We start from the raw sequence: 16,727 nt of genomic DNA, 5'->3' as shown, positions 1-16,727 counted from the left end.
GCGAGGGAAGTAGGAGAACCAGCCAGTGCCAAGGACCCACCTGGGGCGACGGGGCGGCACGCGCGGGGGGCAGTCACCACCTGCACAGATGCTGCCGACCACAGGAGACAGGCTGAGAGCAGAAGGACAGGATGGCAGGACTGTTCGGGTGACGTGCAGCGTGTAAAGGGGAAATGCATGAAAAATAAACGACGCGGATCACCTATAGGTAGAAGGACGTCTCAGTATTCCTCTGACAGAACTGTCTCGTGTCCCTTCAGATGATTCACCTGTAAGCATCTGGCTTTACCACTTCCTGTAATGTCACATAATACAGAGCAGGTCCGTGCTCGAGGGCCCGTGAGTGTGCAGGAGGAGAAGCCCAAGCTCCGCACCTCACCCCACCCTGCTCTGGGAGCCCCCAGTCTGCAGGTGCAACACACACACCACTTGTCAGCTGACCCTGCTGGGAGAGTCCTGGAGTGGACTGTCTTCCGTGTAGCTGGAACACCTGTGTGTACAGTGGAAGTGATACACATACATGCCATGTGTGCACACACCCCTGATGGAGACCATTATGAAGCAGCCCTGAGCAGGACTTAAATTAACCAATGGGCTTTCCATGTTTACTTGTGAGTCTGTCCAAGGCCTAGGCCCCTTGTCTGGAGATGGGTGGTGGACTCATAGTAAGTGAACCTCTGCGAGTCACTGGTCCCTGCTGAGGCCTGTAATGGCAAGTGAAGCCAGGACACCCAAAAGACAAGACAAGGTCATAGCCAAGGACACCTAGCTCCAACCTCAACTGGATAAAGACTGTAGTGTCAGGTATCTCACTCCTGGGTGGAGATCTTCCTGGAGTTAACACAGCTCTCCTAAATTAACATAGTGTCTTACTTGGAGAAGCCCTTGAGTGATTCCGCCCTTCCTGAGTACTCCCCTCCCTTGTTCTGATAACCAAATAAATATGGCTGCCCAGAGGTGGTCTTGGTCTTAGCCCCGAGAGAATCTCACATATTGTGAGAGGGCTCTGATCTTCCTGGAGCCTTGAAATCATTCCATCGCCTCTGTTTATCTAGCCTTCGCCGTCCACTCATTGGAGATTGCGGGCCTGATCAGTCTGCAATAACTAAGGGATAACATTAACCCCTGTACTACGGCAGCACAACCACAGGCAAGGGCATGCTGAAACTGGCGCAAGACGCCACTCAGGGGGACCGGGACCTGAAAAACCAAACAGAAACTACCCCGAGGCCAGGCTTCAAGGGAGCGGGGAGCCACTAACCAGGAAAGGGTCTCGGGCCAGCTAAGTTCTCAGCTCCCCGCCTGGCTGGGGTGGAGGGCCAGAAATCGAGTCGCCCTGCTGTCCGCACATCGCGGGGCTCAGTCCGGGAGTCGAGATGCAGAGACAAAGCACTAAGCCCTTTCCTTCCTTCCTAAACTCACTTCTCAGTGTTGCTGTTTATTTCTGAGTACGCAGAAATAAGGAAGGAATCAACAGCATTTTATAATTCAACCTCATTTATCTAGGAGGAGATGGAAGCACAGAAAGGATGTTTCTAGGAAAATATCAGAAACCTTGAATAGAGTCATTGAGATTCAGATCTCATAAAAGGACAGTGTCTGAAAATAGAAACATTCTCTTCTGTTTATTCATTTCTGTATTAAAACCACTGGCAAAAATGACTACAAACCCACAACCTCACACAGGCTGGCCTGAAACTCACTCTATTCTAACTGTAACTATTTTCTAAATGTAACTTCTAAATTGTGTGTGTGTATATATATATATATATTAACCTAGTCGGTATAGGGCTTGTGAAACTGAGTTTTCTGTATGCCTTTTCTATGTTTTTTTTAATCTTCGACTCCATCTTCAGCACCCATTTTTAACAGCCGTATTACAGGTTAGCTGACTTATAATAAACGGCACCGTTGGGACCGCATCATCTGCTAAGGGTGGGCATGGACACCACGTCCACAGAGACGCCCCAGCGCCTGCTGGGAGCCATCCTCCTCTGCCCACCCCAGCCCGCTGTGCACACCCACTGAGCCGCTCCCCGTCACCAGGTGCGTGCCCTCGAAGTCTACACGAGCAGTCGTCTTTGCTGCTCCTGCCGCACCCTCGATTACTCTGGGAGGCACTGCCCAACTCAAGTTCACACACCCTTCTTCTGTTGCACGGTCTGGCCTCGCCTGAGTCCCATCCTGTGCGCGTTCATCTCAGACACCGCGGCCTCCACCTGCACAGGTTCCATCTTCCGTGTCTGCGGCCTTCTGAGACACGAGTCACAGCCCTGCACCGGAGCCGCCAGGTCGGACATCTGGTCTGCTCTGACTGGCCCTTTTCTCCTCCTAGTGCTCGATCTCTCTGTTTCCAGCCATGTGGACACTCCCTGGGCGCCCCACGCCGCTCCCCAAGGCACTTCTGCAGGACGGGGTCCTGGACTTTAGCCTCCTTGGCTTCCCTGGACTCTCCGCTCCGTCCCTTCAACTCGGGGGTCTGCTGCACCCCACGTCAGCTCTGCAGACTCTCAAGGCATCCAATCAGGGCAATCAGTCGTCTGCCCTTGCACTTCCGGGCGTCCGTATTTAGAAAACCATTGCTGTATGTCATTTCTTTTCTTCTTTTTTCTTTTCGGTCTGTTCTGGGCAGGAGAATGAGTCTGGGTCCTATTTCTCCGCCTGGAGCAGAAGCAGACGTCCTCGCAGATCAACCTTTAATGTCCAAAAACGTAGTCTCTCCTCGACTGCTGGTTATCCGGGACACTTCCAGTTTTCCGTTTTCTGTGCACATACAGCCGACTGTAGTATACTTCAAGGCTGCTCAGCAACACAGACAACCCACAGGAGGCAGCAATCCAGGCACGGGGACGTTGTTGTTCAGGAAACAAAGGTTAACTTTCTGTAAAGGCCTGCAGCCTGATTCATGGATCTAAAGATGGGCGGCAGCGACAGAGCCTTGAATTCCACTGTTCACAGGAATATTTTGGTACAGGCGGAGCCGCATTAATTACGGGCCTCTGCCTAGAGTACAGGATGCGAGCCATACCGAACCAGAGCAGGCTCTGGGGCACTTGACTGCCAGTTCACTAAGACTGCCGACGTCTCCAACATTCAGCGCTGCCATCAGCGTCCTGCGGGACTGTTCTGATGCGAGGCTGCTCCGACCGTGCGCGCTGCTCTGCAGCCTGCGTCTCAGGTCTCCTCCGTGCATGGTATCATGAGCTAGTCAGCGGCGACAGCTCCCCACCCCTGCCAGCCCAGGTCCACCCACCCTGGGTCCTGCGCAGGGCAGCCCTGGGCACTGGGCTCTGGCTGACCCAACACGCCCTGAGGCCCACGCCCAGCAGGGCTGAAGCACAGCGAACCGGGGCGGCTCACGACTGCAGTCTCCGCAGCTCGTGGTGCCCGGCCAGTGCCCTGGCAGCAGTGCTATCATCTCCCATAGAGAATGTCACGAGGGTGACACAACAGAACCCCTGCGGCGCGACCCGTGCCTGGACCTCGGGGTCACCTGGGCCGGGACCCTTTCCTCCAGAGGAGGACCCACTTCCCCTTTTGCCTCCTGCCAAGTCAGAGACGACCTGCTGGCTGCCAGGAGCAGTGTTATAGCACGTTGCTATGGGTGACACTAAAGCGTTGGTATGGACTTTGCTTTTGAAAGTATTTGTCTTATTTGCCCTGATATTTAGGTGATTTTGAGGCAAACCATTAAGTACACAGAAACAAAACAGTAGATCAAAAGATCAAACTTAAAAAGAATGCCTGCGAGATCAAAGCCTCTGCTCGCCCTCTCTTGCTGCAGGAGTGTCTAGCAGAGGGAGAAAACATTTCTTTTAGAAATACCCTTTTCAAAGGAAGATTGGAATCCAGCTCTTAAAGGATAGCCACGGGGTAGAAAGGCGAAGGGAGTGGCAGCTGAGCCAGCTGTGCAGCTGCCCGTCCTGGCATGCCGGTGCCCCCCGGATGAGGGACGCTCCTACTGCTGCTGGGGCCCTGCTTGCTATCTTCCTGGTGTCTGCAGGGTACGAGACGGCCGCACCACCCAAGGGACATGTGACTCCGCCTGCCCCCGCTAGCACAGGCCTAGGCAGAGCAGGGGTCAGCGAACTCTGCTTAGGGGGCAGAGAGAGGACATCAGCACAAAGGGTCAGGGGTCAGCTCCTTCACCAGCTCCTGCACCAGATGACACCAGAATATTGGACATACATGGCTACTGCTGCCCCCTAGAGGCCTGAGGTAGCCAGCATCTCAGAGGGGGACACGGGCAAGGGGTGGGCATCTGTGAACCCCGGGCTCTGCACAGTGGCTGACCTCGAACTGCTGGTTCCAGCTCCGGACCGGTTCAGCTCTTCCCTCTGCCGCAGCGGTGTGGTGACAGTGGGGAGGTGCAGGCTGGCAGCCCACAGAAGGCCCCTCCTCCCCAGACCTCTGCGCTCCCCTCCAGATCTAACCTGCGTTTTCAGTTCACCCGAGACAAAGTTTTAGACATCGGGGTCAAGGCCCCAGCCCTGTGCCCCTCCAGGCCAAGACGGGAGCCCAGAGAGGACCGCAGCTGACACAAGAAGAAAGCGCAGGCCAGGCTGACCGAGGCAGAGCGCAGCGAATGGCTCTCTGCTGTCCTTCTTACCCAAGCAGAGGTCGGAAACCTGACTCCAGAAAAGCAGATTCTCCACGGGAACCACCAGCACGACAGCCTGAGCTGAAAACTATGCACCGGGGACGGTGCCACAGCACAGGGGTCGGGCCCTGCTCCCACAGGAAGCGCCCCTGCGAGTCAGTGACGCCAGCCCAGGCGGGACACAACTGCCAACAGCAAACAAACTGGCAGAACACGAAAGGAAACCCGCACGGCTGCTGGACAGCGACCGGGTCTCACCTACAGCAGGGCACCGCGCCCACCCGCCTGGTCAGCACAGACAGGACAACGGGGCGTGGGGAAGCTAGGGCGGGGCGGCATGCGGGGAGCCACCGCCAGCGTACGGGGCGCGAGCCCCTCCTCACCCAGACTCTCCAGACGCAGTACAAACAAACGACCACAAAGGCTGCCCAGGGCGGGAGCCTGGGCCCAGGGACAGGACTGGACAGCAGATGCCCTCTTTATGTCCTTTTACTGACTGCCTGAGGGCTGGGCTTTTGCCAGTACCTAGGGCATTAACGCTGCTCCGGGATCTCACTTCACGGGGCTGTGCTGGCCGGGCTGGAGGCTGGGCCCGAGGTTGATACTCAACGCTCAAGACAGTCGGGTGCAGGTGGGGCGCCGAGGCCCTGCTACCGGATCTCCTGGAACCCGCCCAGCAGTCCCTGGGGATGGGCGCTGCTCTGTGAGGGAGGCACCCAGAGATGGCCTCCTGCTTCCAGAGAGGCCGTGTTTTCCGGCGGGCCCAGCCTGGGAAGCAGAGGCCACGAAGCCACAAGGAGGCGGAGGGGGCAGGGGGCTAGGGCTGGACAACCATGGGACACAGCCGCCACCGATCCGGGACACTTGGGCCCGCAGAGGCAAAGGCAGGACCGAGTGAGGGCAGAAGCTCCCCAGGGCCCTGGCTGGGCCAGGCGAGGCTGGAGCGCAGCCTCCTCCTCCTCGGAGCACAGGGCGCTCCCCTCCCTGGAGGCCCAGGCTGCACTGACGCCATCACCTCTGGCCCTCGGGCCTGCTTGTCATCCTTGTCTCGGAGCCCATTTTCCTGGCTGCAGGAGGTGACAGCCCACCTTGCCACATGCAGTCCAGGAGACAGCAGAGGACAGCGCGACGGCTCCCGGAGTCCCCTCCACGGCCCTGTGCCCTGGAGGACCGGGGGGTCGGACACAGGGTGAGGCAGGGGCCGGGCGGGTGGGGTCTGGGACAAGCAAGGCTGCCACCCACAAAGCCAAGGGAAGAGCTGGGGACTTTCTCTACAAAGCAGGAAGAAACTTGTTTAATTTGGTGAAGGAAGGCAAACAGGGCTGAGCGGCAGAGGCGGGATACAATTTCCTGCTGGCTCGAGAACTGAAGGGAAGTGGGGAGGAAGGCAACACAGCTTTCTCCGGCTTCTGCCCCCGGGCCACAGGTTCCGCTGGGAGAGGAAAATGATGCTTATCTTCCCACTGATTTTTCTTGGTCCAGAATTCAGATCAAATGGGCCCCCCAGGGGGGAATGTGGCTGTGTAACTTCGCTGGGCAGAGAGCAGGACTCGGGGGCCCTGGGGCTGACAAAGCTCCCTGTTCTTCCCCCGAGGACTCGGCGCCCTGGGTGTCCTGGCCGTCTCTGTGGGGCTGTTGCAGGGCACCTGAAACGCGGGGATTTACCAGGGACGGAGGTTCAGGCCTCACGGCTCCGGAGGTGGAAGCCCTCCGGCTCCCACGGTGAGAGGTGGAGGAAGAGGAGGGAGAGGCGGGAGAGGGGAGGCCATGGTCGTCCTTTCCTCAGGAGCCTGCTCTGTCAGAACAGCGTCCACCCGATGAAGCAGAGGCCTCCCAGCCTGGCCAGCACTCAACACTGTGCTAACCTGGACGGGAACTCCGGACATCCGACCACAGGGGCCGAGCACGCCAACTTCCGGTGCATGGTCGTCCTGGCAAGCACTGCACGGAGCCTAGGGCCAGGGTGGTCACAGACGTTTGCTCCAGCAGGTGACAATGGGACCTCTGAGGACGGCCGATGGCCTGAACCCTTTACCAGGCTGCAGAGCCCCCCTGGACTTGCCCTGTGAGCCCGTGTGGACACAGTCCGACAGGTCTGAATGCCTCGCGTTTCCTGCGGCTGCTGGGGTTGGCGTGGCTGTGGAAAGAGCTGGGGAGAGCACAGTGACTTCTTTGACGGGGACGAGAATTCACTGAGCTTCAGCTGGGTCTCACTATCGTCTGCATATAGTTTTGTGGAAAAACTAAACTTCCAGTACTTTCCCAAACAGGGCACAACAGGACACACGGCGGTGGTGCTCATCTCTGTGACTGTCGCTTTCCTTTCAGAAAGCACAGGGCCTGAGTGTCCGCCTGACACCGTGTCGCCCGCACCCCTACCGGGGAAGGGGAAGGCGAGGGGGCTCCAGCTGTGTCGTGGCTGTGTCTGGATGTCCCCAAAGCCTCACGCAGACATGGGGCCAGCTTTTTGGAGGCAGCTGAACTTCGTTTGTAATGGATTCACCATCTAGTGCTGGGATTACGGTGTGAGGGCTGCACCCGCCCTGGGACAGGCAGCCTGCATACAGCGTAAGGGACACAGTCTCCTCTCTCTCCTCCCTTTTTGCTTCTGTTACTTTTGCTGTCTTTTGCCGCCTCGAACAACTGCCCTCTGCCATGTGCCACCCTGCCCTGCAGCCAGTAGAGTATGGACTGAAACCACAAACTGTGAGCGAAATAAATCTTTCCTTCCTTAATTCTGGGTGCCAGGTGTTTTGTCCCAGCAACAAGAGGAAAGTAACTAAGACAAGCTGGCCCACAGGGGAGGGGCCTCCTGTGCTCTGGGCGCTGCTAAAAGGTACAGGCTAACACAGCTGGCACGCGGTGCTGAGGAGCTGCCTGCCGGGCCTGTCTGAGGGCTGCAGCCTTCAGGGAAGACCGCGCCATGAAGCCATGCTGCCCACGGCCAAGGTGCCATCTAGTCTTGAGATGCTGCAGTGGCCGGGGACGGGAACCCGTGTCCAGGTCACAGCAAAGCGGAGCAGGCCCCGCTACCACACCCGACTGTGACGCAGGCTCTGGGCACACTGCAGGCCGGGCTCCAAGTCAGGGCCATGGGGCAGAAGGAGTGGCCACTCCTGCGCCAACCTCCTTTTCCTGCTCTTCTGTGGCGGCTGCTCTCCCTACATGTCTAGGTTGTTAGCTAGCCTATCTGAAGAGCCTTGTTCTGCTACTGCTGTTGTATGGCAATCACAAGCCACACACTTAAACCGTCCCCAGCCTGGGCAAGCACGCCGTCGTTTAGTTGCACAGAACACTTACATTAGAGCTGCTACTCGCGGAGTTTATGTCTCAGGCACAAGCAGCAGGGACACTGCAAACACAATGCCCAGCATAACCCCAGGGCCACCCTGCACCTTGGAATTCTCCATCCAACTTTACCAGACCCAGTGCTGCTGACAATAACCATAAATACTGTCGCAGAATCCCCAAGGACACTTAGCTTCCTGAAAACATCCACAAAACACAGGCGAGGGTAATATGATTTTGGTGCCTGGCCACACTTCATGCTGGTGAAGGTGGAGGCTGAGGTGACCTTTTGCAATGACAGGAGCCCGAGGGGTGTCCAGGGCACCCACAGAATCTCAGACTGATAGAAGACCCAGGGGAATTGGGCGTCCGTCCTCTCCTGCCAGACAGAGGTGGAGCCTCTGGACATGAAGCCCCGGACATGAGGGGCAGGGAGGAGCCTCCGGAGGAGCAGCTGGCTGTGTCAGGGCCTGGACGTGGATGCTGCAGCCTCCCTCAGATCAGTCTTGCCCTGGCACGAGGCCTGCGAAGTCTCTGTTACGCAGTTACCAGGCGATGACGACGACAATGACAGCCGGGCTTCCCGAAGACTCATGGCACACCGGGCACTTTCCCCACACAATTCCCTCCTGCCAGGTGGCTGCAGGAGCTGCTGTCTCTGGCACGAGTCAATCCCTGGGGGTTGGAGGTGGGGCTGTTTTTTCCACCCAACTGTAAAATGGGGACCTGAGCACCCTCACAGGCTGGCTTCAGTGCTCTCGATCGTGCTTTGCAGGCTCTGGTGCAGGCTCCAGTCACTGGCTTCTGCGCCCTCCTGGGCCCTTTCCAGGCCCACGGTGGCTTAGTGAATCACGCCCTTATACTAGGGTAGAGCCCAAGGAGTCCCAGGTGACTGAATTCTCCTGCTCAGGCGCCAAGTGCAGGGAGGGGACATTATGGAGCATGCCTCAGAGGCTGCCAGAAGGACTCGGAGGCCTGCGGTGCATGAGCTTCCGGAGCACGGGGCCGTGACACGTCAGTGTGCACTGGGTATCACCTCCTTCTCATCCCGCCCTCTGCCCAGTGTGCAGGGCCCTGGAGGCTGCAGTCACCAGACTGTCTGCCCGCGGGCCCCACACCAGACCCTGCCGGGGAGATCACTCCCAGCGCATTTGGAGGCAGGCAAAGAAAAGCTGATGAGGCAGAGTAATTATTCACAGGCAGCTGCCTGGTGTCTTAGTTTCTCATCCCTGGAAGAAACACCAGCTCGCACACCTTACAAGAGAGGTCTGTCCCGGTGCACACCCCCGGCCAGCTGCGTGGCGGGAAGGCAGGCAGAGGCCTGGCGGAGGGAAGCTGCTCACTTCCTGGTAGCCAGGAAGCAGAGAGCAAAGAGGGGAGGAGCCAGGGAGGGAGAAAGCCTTCCAGCCACGACCCAGCGAGCCGCCTCCTAACAGCAAGTCAGCTGCAGCCCCATAATCCTGCACCTTCCACATCCTGCCGCACACGAGGGCCTGGTGGCGTATGCACCCTAACACTGGGAATTCGCAGATGGGGGCTCTGTGCTTGCTAGTGGCTTCTAGGTCTCTGCCTGAAACTTCAGTAGCACGGGCAGCTGGGAATGTTTTCTGAGCTTCACTGTGGTGTCTGCAGGTCCTGACTCCTTGCAATCTCATAGCTCTGGTTTCCGCCTCCTCGGCCCTCCCGGTTCCTGGATTCAATCCCTCCTGTCCTGAATACACGGCGGGGCTGCTGCTTCCGCCACAAGAACTGCTTGGTCTTAAGATGTGTACAGGATTACAGCACTTCAGGGAGAGAGGAAAGGGGGAAGTAAGAGAAGACAGGAGAACGTTCAGTATTGTCCAGGAAGGACGGGGTAAGCAGACTCTGTAAGCATCAACAGGACACTGCTCAGCAGTGAAATCAGAGGAACCTGTCTACACACGCGGACGCCATTCCGTCTCAGGGACGAGCAGGATGGGCGGCTTCGGGGACAGGCACATGCACAGGTGTGTCTGGGTCACAGACACTCAGCGTGCTGCTGTTGTGACTGATGTATTGTTCTGTATTTATTAATCAGAAACTTTACAGATAAATAATAGGAAGAGCAGCAGAACAGTGACTGGGAGGAGGTGGGCAGTGTAGGGCATTTGCTCGACTCAGAACCCAGCTTCGAGGTATGGACTGTTTCTCCCAGTCCATAAGAGGAGGCCCAGGGAGGCCCCCGCTCAGCTCCCACGCAGCACCCTCTCGGGCCCTTCCCACCTTCCCCTGAAGCCGTGAGCTCGATGACCTTGTGGACAGAGGTGCTCTCGTCACTAAACGACGTTGAGGGGATTATGGAGCCAGCGCCAGCCGGTGCCCTCCCGCACCGTGCAGCAGGTGCCGGCAGAAGCCCAGCCGACTGCCGAAGGTGCGGGCAGTGAGTGGCAAGAGGGACAACGCTGTGCAGGACTTCCAACATTTTAACTTTAAAGAAAAAAAATCTAGAAACTCTGACTGGTGGCGTGGTCCACTTTTGTCTTACACCAGGAAGAACTGTAAGAATTGAAACGCACTCCTGGAGGCACACACAGGAAGCCATGCCGGACAAAAGGATGCACAGGTAGCTAACGTCAAGGGGCCTGTGCAGGATTGCATGAGACCGAGGCTGTAGAAGCCAGGCAGAGAGACAGCCACAGCTCCTGTGACCACGCAATCCCGGAGCAGAACGGCTGGGAGGTCGGAAGGGGCCCAGAATCGGCATTTTCAGTAATTCGTGTAAAACCCTCAGTGAGGTCTTCCTACGCTGTAACACAGCTCTGTGAACGAGGCCTATTTACAAGGACGAATCAATACCGCCAATATGAAGTGGGAGAATATCCACCCCGTGATTTTAATGACAGCAGTTCTCTTCAGGAATAGACGGAATGTAAGGAAAAGGATGAGGACTGGGCATACTTGGTCTGCAATAGCAACATGAAGAGTGCACCCAGGCTGGTATCCTAACTCTCAGAAACCCCTCAAATAGGACCGGCAACCCAGAGATACAGATAAGGCAGAAATGGAATCAAGCGGGTGATCACGTCAGGAATCAGCCTGCAGACTCACAGGGAAGCAGTCACGGGATTGTTAGGAGGAAGAGATTTAGCTTTCTTCCAAGAGATTGAGGATTGTTGGAAGGAAATAGTACACTGCACACCACACACACACAAGGCTGTCCTCATGCTTGGTTTTTGTCTTTTTTTTTTTTTTTTTTTTGGTCTTTTTGAGACGGGGTCTCGCTATGCAGTTCAGGCTGGCCTTGAGCTCACTTTGTAGCCCAGGCTGGTCTTGAACTTGCAACGATCCTCCTGCCTCAGCCTTCCGAGTGCTGGGATTATAGGCGTGTTACCACCACGCCCAGCTCTGTCCTCACACTTGGGAGAGGACGGCATTAGCTCGCTGTGTCCGAGGTGGCGGAGGAGAGAAGGTGCCCTTCTGACAGTGCAACTGGTGCTTTCAGCACCCGCAGGTCAAAGCCTGATACCAACTGCCAAGTTCTCAGTTGCTCCCCAGGCGGGCAGCACTATGCCTCGTGCGTTTACGTCGCCACAGAGGGGTCTGCGTGTATTGTTCGATCCTGCTAATGGAGGAGAATCAGAACTCAAATGCTGTCATTCAGCATGTACCAATGACATCCAGCTCAACACACAAGAGGTGGAAAACAGTACTTGGCTTACAGGACGAGCACGCACACCAGAAAGCTGCTGCGTGCTTTTGTAAAAACCGGCCTCTGGGCTTCCTGCTGCATGAACTATTTCAGTGTTTCTGTTAGGAAGAACAGAAGATGCTATGCTTCAAAGAACAAAAGCACCACCTTTCTCTGAGATTTTTTATAAATCAAGCATAAGGATAACTCTTACTCCCAAGTTGGTCAGGCACGAAAAATCAGCTCCCCAGGCCTTCGACACTGCGCCATTACTGCCCCTGTCCACTGATATTTTCCTGTGGTTCAAAAACAAATTAAGCAGAATCAGTGCTGTTTGAAAATGCTGAGATCTTGCTGTCCTTTTCTGTCCTGTTTACCTCAGAAAGACAGTAAGATTTTCACCTAGATGCAGAAGCGCCGATGGTCGGCTGCGGCTGAACAGCACGTCGCTTCACATTCCGTTCTCCAAGCTGAGACGGGCGCGTGCCGGCCCTGGGGAGGTGAGGGACCGCCACGCCTGTGGGGGGTCGCCCAAATCGCTGAGGTCAAACAGGGGAGGCTCAGGTGTTCGAGAACTAGGGAGCCCGGGATGGAGCCATCAGAACGGGCACCGCAGCCCACCGCAGGGGCGCGCCCTGGAGCATTCTGGCCAAGTCCTCCCCTGCGTGAGCAGCAGGCTCACAGTCCTGAAGTCACTCCAGGGTCACGGAGGTCAGAGGAGCCTCAACAAAGTGGCCGAGGTAAAACAAGCGAGCCAGACCTGGGTGGGACCTCGGCCACAGTGGCTCCCTCCCCTCCTGCCTGACCCACTCTGAAGACGGACACCGCACCTCCTCCCCTCCACGGGAAGCCGTATCCCCCGGGTCAAAGGACTGTGCTGGCGTGACCTGGGAAACCGGCACCCCCACTCCTCCTCCGAGACCTCAGCAGGCTCAGCCTGCGAGAACTAGAGGCGGTGGGCGCGGAACTGGCCCCACCGTCCACACTGCTCCCGAGACGCAGCCCAGCGATCTGCAGCTCCCAGGGTGCACGAGGAAGGAACGAAGACCCGAAAGAGCCAGGTGCACGGCTGACCTGCGCGGGCTCCGGTTTAAGTCCTCGGTCCCCCGGCAGTTAGCGATGCGCCTGGGGGTCTCCCAGGAGCTTGGGTGAGGAGATTGTGAAGCTCTAGGCTCCTTCGCCGAGGAGGAGACGTTCACAGTCCCACCCACATGTACAGTTGTGCTGCTTTACTGCCGCCCCTCACAGCCTACTTGTTTCTCCACGTTGCTCACCTGTGTTTGTTACCGTAAACCCGGCACAGCCCACTGAAGGAGCGCAAGGCGGTTCACCCGGCCACACCTGGGCTGCTCGTGCCTCTGGGAAATTCGAGTCTGATACAACAGCACAGTCTCTGCGCGGGGTGCTTTCTTCGGGGTAGGTGTTCGGGAGGCAGAACGACCGCTCGGGGCTGCGGGCCAGGCCATCAGAACTTCCTGTGAGGGCTGAGCCTGTTTCCAGGGGCACCAGCCGGGAGGGCGCCGGACTCTACACGTTCAGTGTTTGGCACCAGATTTACTTTTAGGACACAGGAAATTAGTAATGAAAAACTGAGAGACGAGGGCTTCGGCTGCATTTCTGTGAATGGACCAAAAACATGAGGCCAGAGCGGCTGCTCTGGACCCAGGAGGCGGAGTGGCGCACAGCTTAGGAAAGCGGAGCGAAGGGGGAGCTGACTGCTCCTGAGCGAGCTACTCCTGTGAGGGCACAGCGGCTCTCAGTGAGGAAACGGGCGCGCAGTGCACTGCTTTTCTACAACGAGCGTCGGAGCAGAGGAACCCTCACTACAGGTTTGGTTTTTTTTCTTTTTTTTGGTACTGGGAATTGAACTCAGGACCTTGCGCTTGCCAGGCAGGCACTTGTACTGCTGAGCTATCTCCCCGGCCCTCACTACAGGTTTGATACGAGATTATGTGCAGCAGCCCTAGACGCACGCTTACACTGCAGATGGTTTAACAGAATCGCACTGGAGGGCAGCAACGATGGGACAGCTCTAGCATTTTGCCCTAAGTTTCCCTGACGTCGGGATTAGAATTACTCTGTGGTTGCCAAGCACATCCCAAGCAGGGTGGCTGTGCCCGAGGAGGCTTTCTCTCTGGCCAGCAGTGTGCACGCTTGGCACGCACGGTCCCCTCAAGCCTGGCCAGGTCAGGGCCTTCCCGGCACTCACAGCTACGGTCTTGGCAAGGGGGCAGCTCGGGGATCTGTGGCCCACAGCGGTTACCGCCCCGACATGTGTAAACAAGCCAGTGTGCTCTCCTCGTGTGTAATTCACTCTTGATCATCTCACAGGTGGTGGCGCAGGCTCTGACCCAGAACCGCTGGGCACACACGGCCCCAGACCGAGGAGGAGCTCAGGAAGGACTGCGCTCGGGACCCGTCCAAGGGCTCACAGCGCCCAGGGGTGCAGCAGGATGAGGCCCGCGCGGGCCGGGCGGCTGCAGCGCCCCGCTGCGAAGCAGGAGGCGTGATTTCTGAGTCACTTACTGCCCGAGGGTGGTGTGCTGGGCACCAGCCGCTGCCTTCGTTAGTCAAGGCTGAGAGCTGTTTGAGACGGGCGGATCGATACACCGCAGGACAGGCCCTGGGCGTGCAGAGTATCATACCAACTACAGCTTCACTCTTTTAGCCAGCCAGCACTTTATTTCATTCTTAAATAAAATTCTGTTTAGTCTTTTAGGATTAGGAGAATCGTACAGTTCAGTGTAATGACAGACCAGCACGGACCAGCTCCTGCAGGGCCCCAGATGCCTTCTAATTAGCTGAGTTAGACACCACAGACGGACATAACCGGCGGTGCCGACTTACTTCACGTACACGTCCCGCTGAAGGATTTCACACCAACCCGAATTTCACTTTCAGTCAGACAACACCTTAAGCACTGGCTGGAACAACATTCTTTTCTATAGAAACAGGCTTTTTGCCGTGCTGTAAGTAATGCAGTTACTTCAGGTGGGACCCTGAAAATGTCTTCACGGTAAACATCTCTCAGTGCAAATGAAGAAACAAGAAAAACCCGACCAAGAGGCCGGATTGCATTTAATGTACATCGTTGGATACGTACGCACTTCACAGCCAGGATACTCATCAGGGCAAGACAAAGCTGCGGAAAATAAATTGGCTGGGGCCCATGGCAAATGTAATCCTTTCTAGAAGTTATTTGATGTTGATTTTGCAGTACAATTCAGTGTAAGGTTCTAAAATAATCTTGGCCTCTTGATGAACATGCATTTTTATGATTTTAGTACGTTTAACATCTTCTATCTGCTACTGATATGAGGCGCAGACCTGCTGGCACCAGAGGGTAAGAGTTAGACAGGAGTGAGGGCCGTGTACGGAGGCCGGGACTCCGCAGCTGCAGCACTGCCCGTTGTGTGCAGCTGTCGGTCCCAAGACGACCGTCCGTTGACTGCCAATTTGAAATGTGTGCGGCTCTTCTCTCAGAGAGTTTTCCTCAACTTGTTATTGAGTGGGAACAAAAGAGTGCTTGAATCCGGACTTAATGGAGCTGTTTAAGTCGGTTAATAAGAAGGGTTTTCCTGGGGAAGCTGGGCGTAAGACAGGAGGGACGCCAGCGAAGGTGACGCCGCTGGCTGGGCTTTTAAACATCTGGCGGCCTCTGAGGAAGGCAGAGAGAAGAATGCACGGCTGAGAAGCAGTGTCAGACAGTTCTGCAAGTGACCCACTCTGGGCTCTAATGAGGTGGTTTTGTGAGAGCTCAGCATGTGGTAATGAGCCACTTGGACAATGATTGCAAAGTACGTGAAGTACTTAGAATATTGCTCAGTTGCGGCCCAGGTTTATGTGCTTCCCAATTATTCTCTGAAAAGTTTATATTTCAAGTTGCAAAACAATCCTTATCTAAAGCCAACAGGAAATTTTTTAATGAAGGCAAATTTTAAAAAATGTCTGATTCCAAATAAGAAAGTTCACCATGGGTATCTGTTGGGGGATTGTGGATAGCTTTAAACACTTTAGCAGTTTATGCTGGCAATTATTTATCCCTGGCTGTACAGATGCCAAATATCAGATAAACATTTACATATTCAAACATCTAAACTACCCATCCCTAACTAATTCAAGGTAGACACAAGGGGATTTTATAATATTAAAGAAGGAGCAAAGCTTTTCTTAAAAACGGAATATGCGGAAACAGTCTGTAGCAACACTGAAGTCAGGGTTTTGCATGCATGACAAGGAAAAGGTCAGTATCATATTCAAAAGTCACAAAACACCGATCATCCACATACAAGTCAGCAAATGTAATTACTTTTAAAGTCATTACAATTTTCAAAAAATTATAGCTTTTCCTCTGGTAAGTATGGGGCTCTTTGCTGACTTTGACACAGTGCTCTTCCAGTCAGAAAGAGCAGATTCTCCTAAGGGCAGTTAAACAGCTTTCGGCTCCAGAGCCAACCAGGACAGTTTGTTCCGCTTGCCTTCGGGTGAGATCACTGAGTGTCGGAGCAGGAAGCAGAACTGGAGGAGGCCACTAACAATTCAGCATTTCTAGCTCACGCCGCTGCTCCTCCTTTTGGGTTCAGTATGTTAACACGGTTCCTGCTGATGGACACGCCCTGTGAGAGACGCCCCTCCCATGCAGCTGTGGAGACTGAAGACCCTCAGGCCACAGGGGCCAGGAACAGAGCCCAGGCCCCCGGGAAGGTCCCGAGCCAGCAAGGAGATAAGGGACGGTTCCTTCAGCCAAGAGAAGGAGCTGCCAGGCCTGCGGGTGGCCTCTGACCCAGAGGCTGGAGCCCAGGAGGACACAGCATGCCACGCTGGGGAGATGAGAAGGGTAACAGTCCTGCCCTCGGGGGACAGGCAGACGCCATCTTCCCACTGACATGGGGCCTGGGCACTGGGCCAAAAAGTCTCCCCGAGAATCGGTAGCTACATCTGGCCTTCATATGACCAGAATTTCAATTTATCGGAATTGCCAGTCACACTACAGACGGTGACACAGTGATTGAGCCAGTAAGTGGCCAGAAGAAGCCAGAAGAGTGTGAGGACAGGAGTGGAACAGCTAGCAAGATTATCCTGGGCACGCTGACCCCTGTACAGCATGTATGTTTACTCACAACACGTGGGAAAATCATAAAAACTGACCACATATTACACTGCAACGACTGATAGAACGTACATAACCAC

The 16,727-nt window shown here is 55.8% G+C and overlaps 2 protein-coding genes across 2 annotated transcripts in view; one reads left to right on the top strand and one right to left on the bottom strand.

Moving 5' to 3' along the window:
* Ulk4 (unc-51 like kinase 4) overlaps nucleotides 1–16,727 on the bottom strand; it is a 398,151-nt gene that overhangs the window by 12,109 nt on the left and 369,315 nt on the right. The gene's annotated exons all lie outside the window — the stretch shown is intronic.
* Nucleotides 5,325–7,162, top strand: LOC106148352. Its single transcript, XM_013513394.1, has 2 exons — nucleotides 5,325–5,789; nucleotides 6,195–7,162. Exons 1-2 carry the CDS (start codon nucleotides 5,434–5,436, stop codon nucleotides 6,667–6,669), a joined length of 831 nt encoding a protein of 276 aa, XP_013368848.1. The 5' UTR covers nucleotides 5,325–5,433; the 3' UTR covers nucleotides 6,670–7,162.

The sequence above is a fragment of the Chinchilla lanigera genome, unplaced genomic scaffold, assembly GCF_000276665.1.
Source record: "Chinchilla lanigera isolate Chin_1 unplaced genomic scaffold, ChiLan1.0 scaffold00019, whole genome shotgun sequence".
Classification (NCBI taxonomy): domain Eukaryota; kingdom Metazoa; phylum Chordata; class Mammalia; order Rodentia; family Chinchillidae; genus Chinchilla; species Chinchilla lanigera.
Note: the sequence above shows the minus strand (reverse complement) of the source record. Positions and strands in the feature narration are given on the sequence as shown.

What these genes read in the sequence shown, in the direction of transcription:
- LOC106148352 (XM_013513394.1), top strand. Translation starts at nt 5,434, where the DNA reads ATGGGACACAGCCGCCACCGATCCGGGACACTTGGGCCCGCAGAGGCA. An exon ending in ACCGGGGGGTCGGACACAGG is followed by an intron (nt 5,790 to 6,194) that starts GTGAGGCAGGGG and finishes TCTTCCCCCGAG; the next exon opens with GACTCGGCGCCCTGGGTGTC.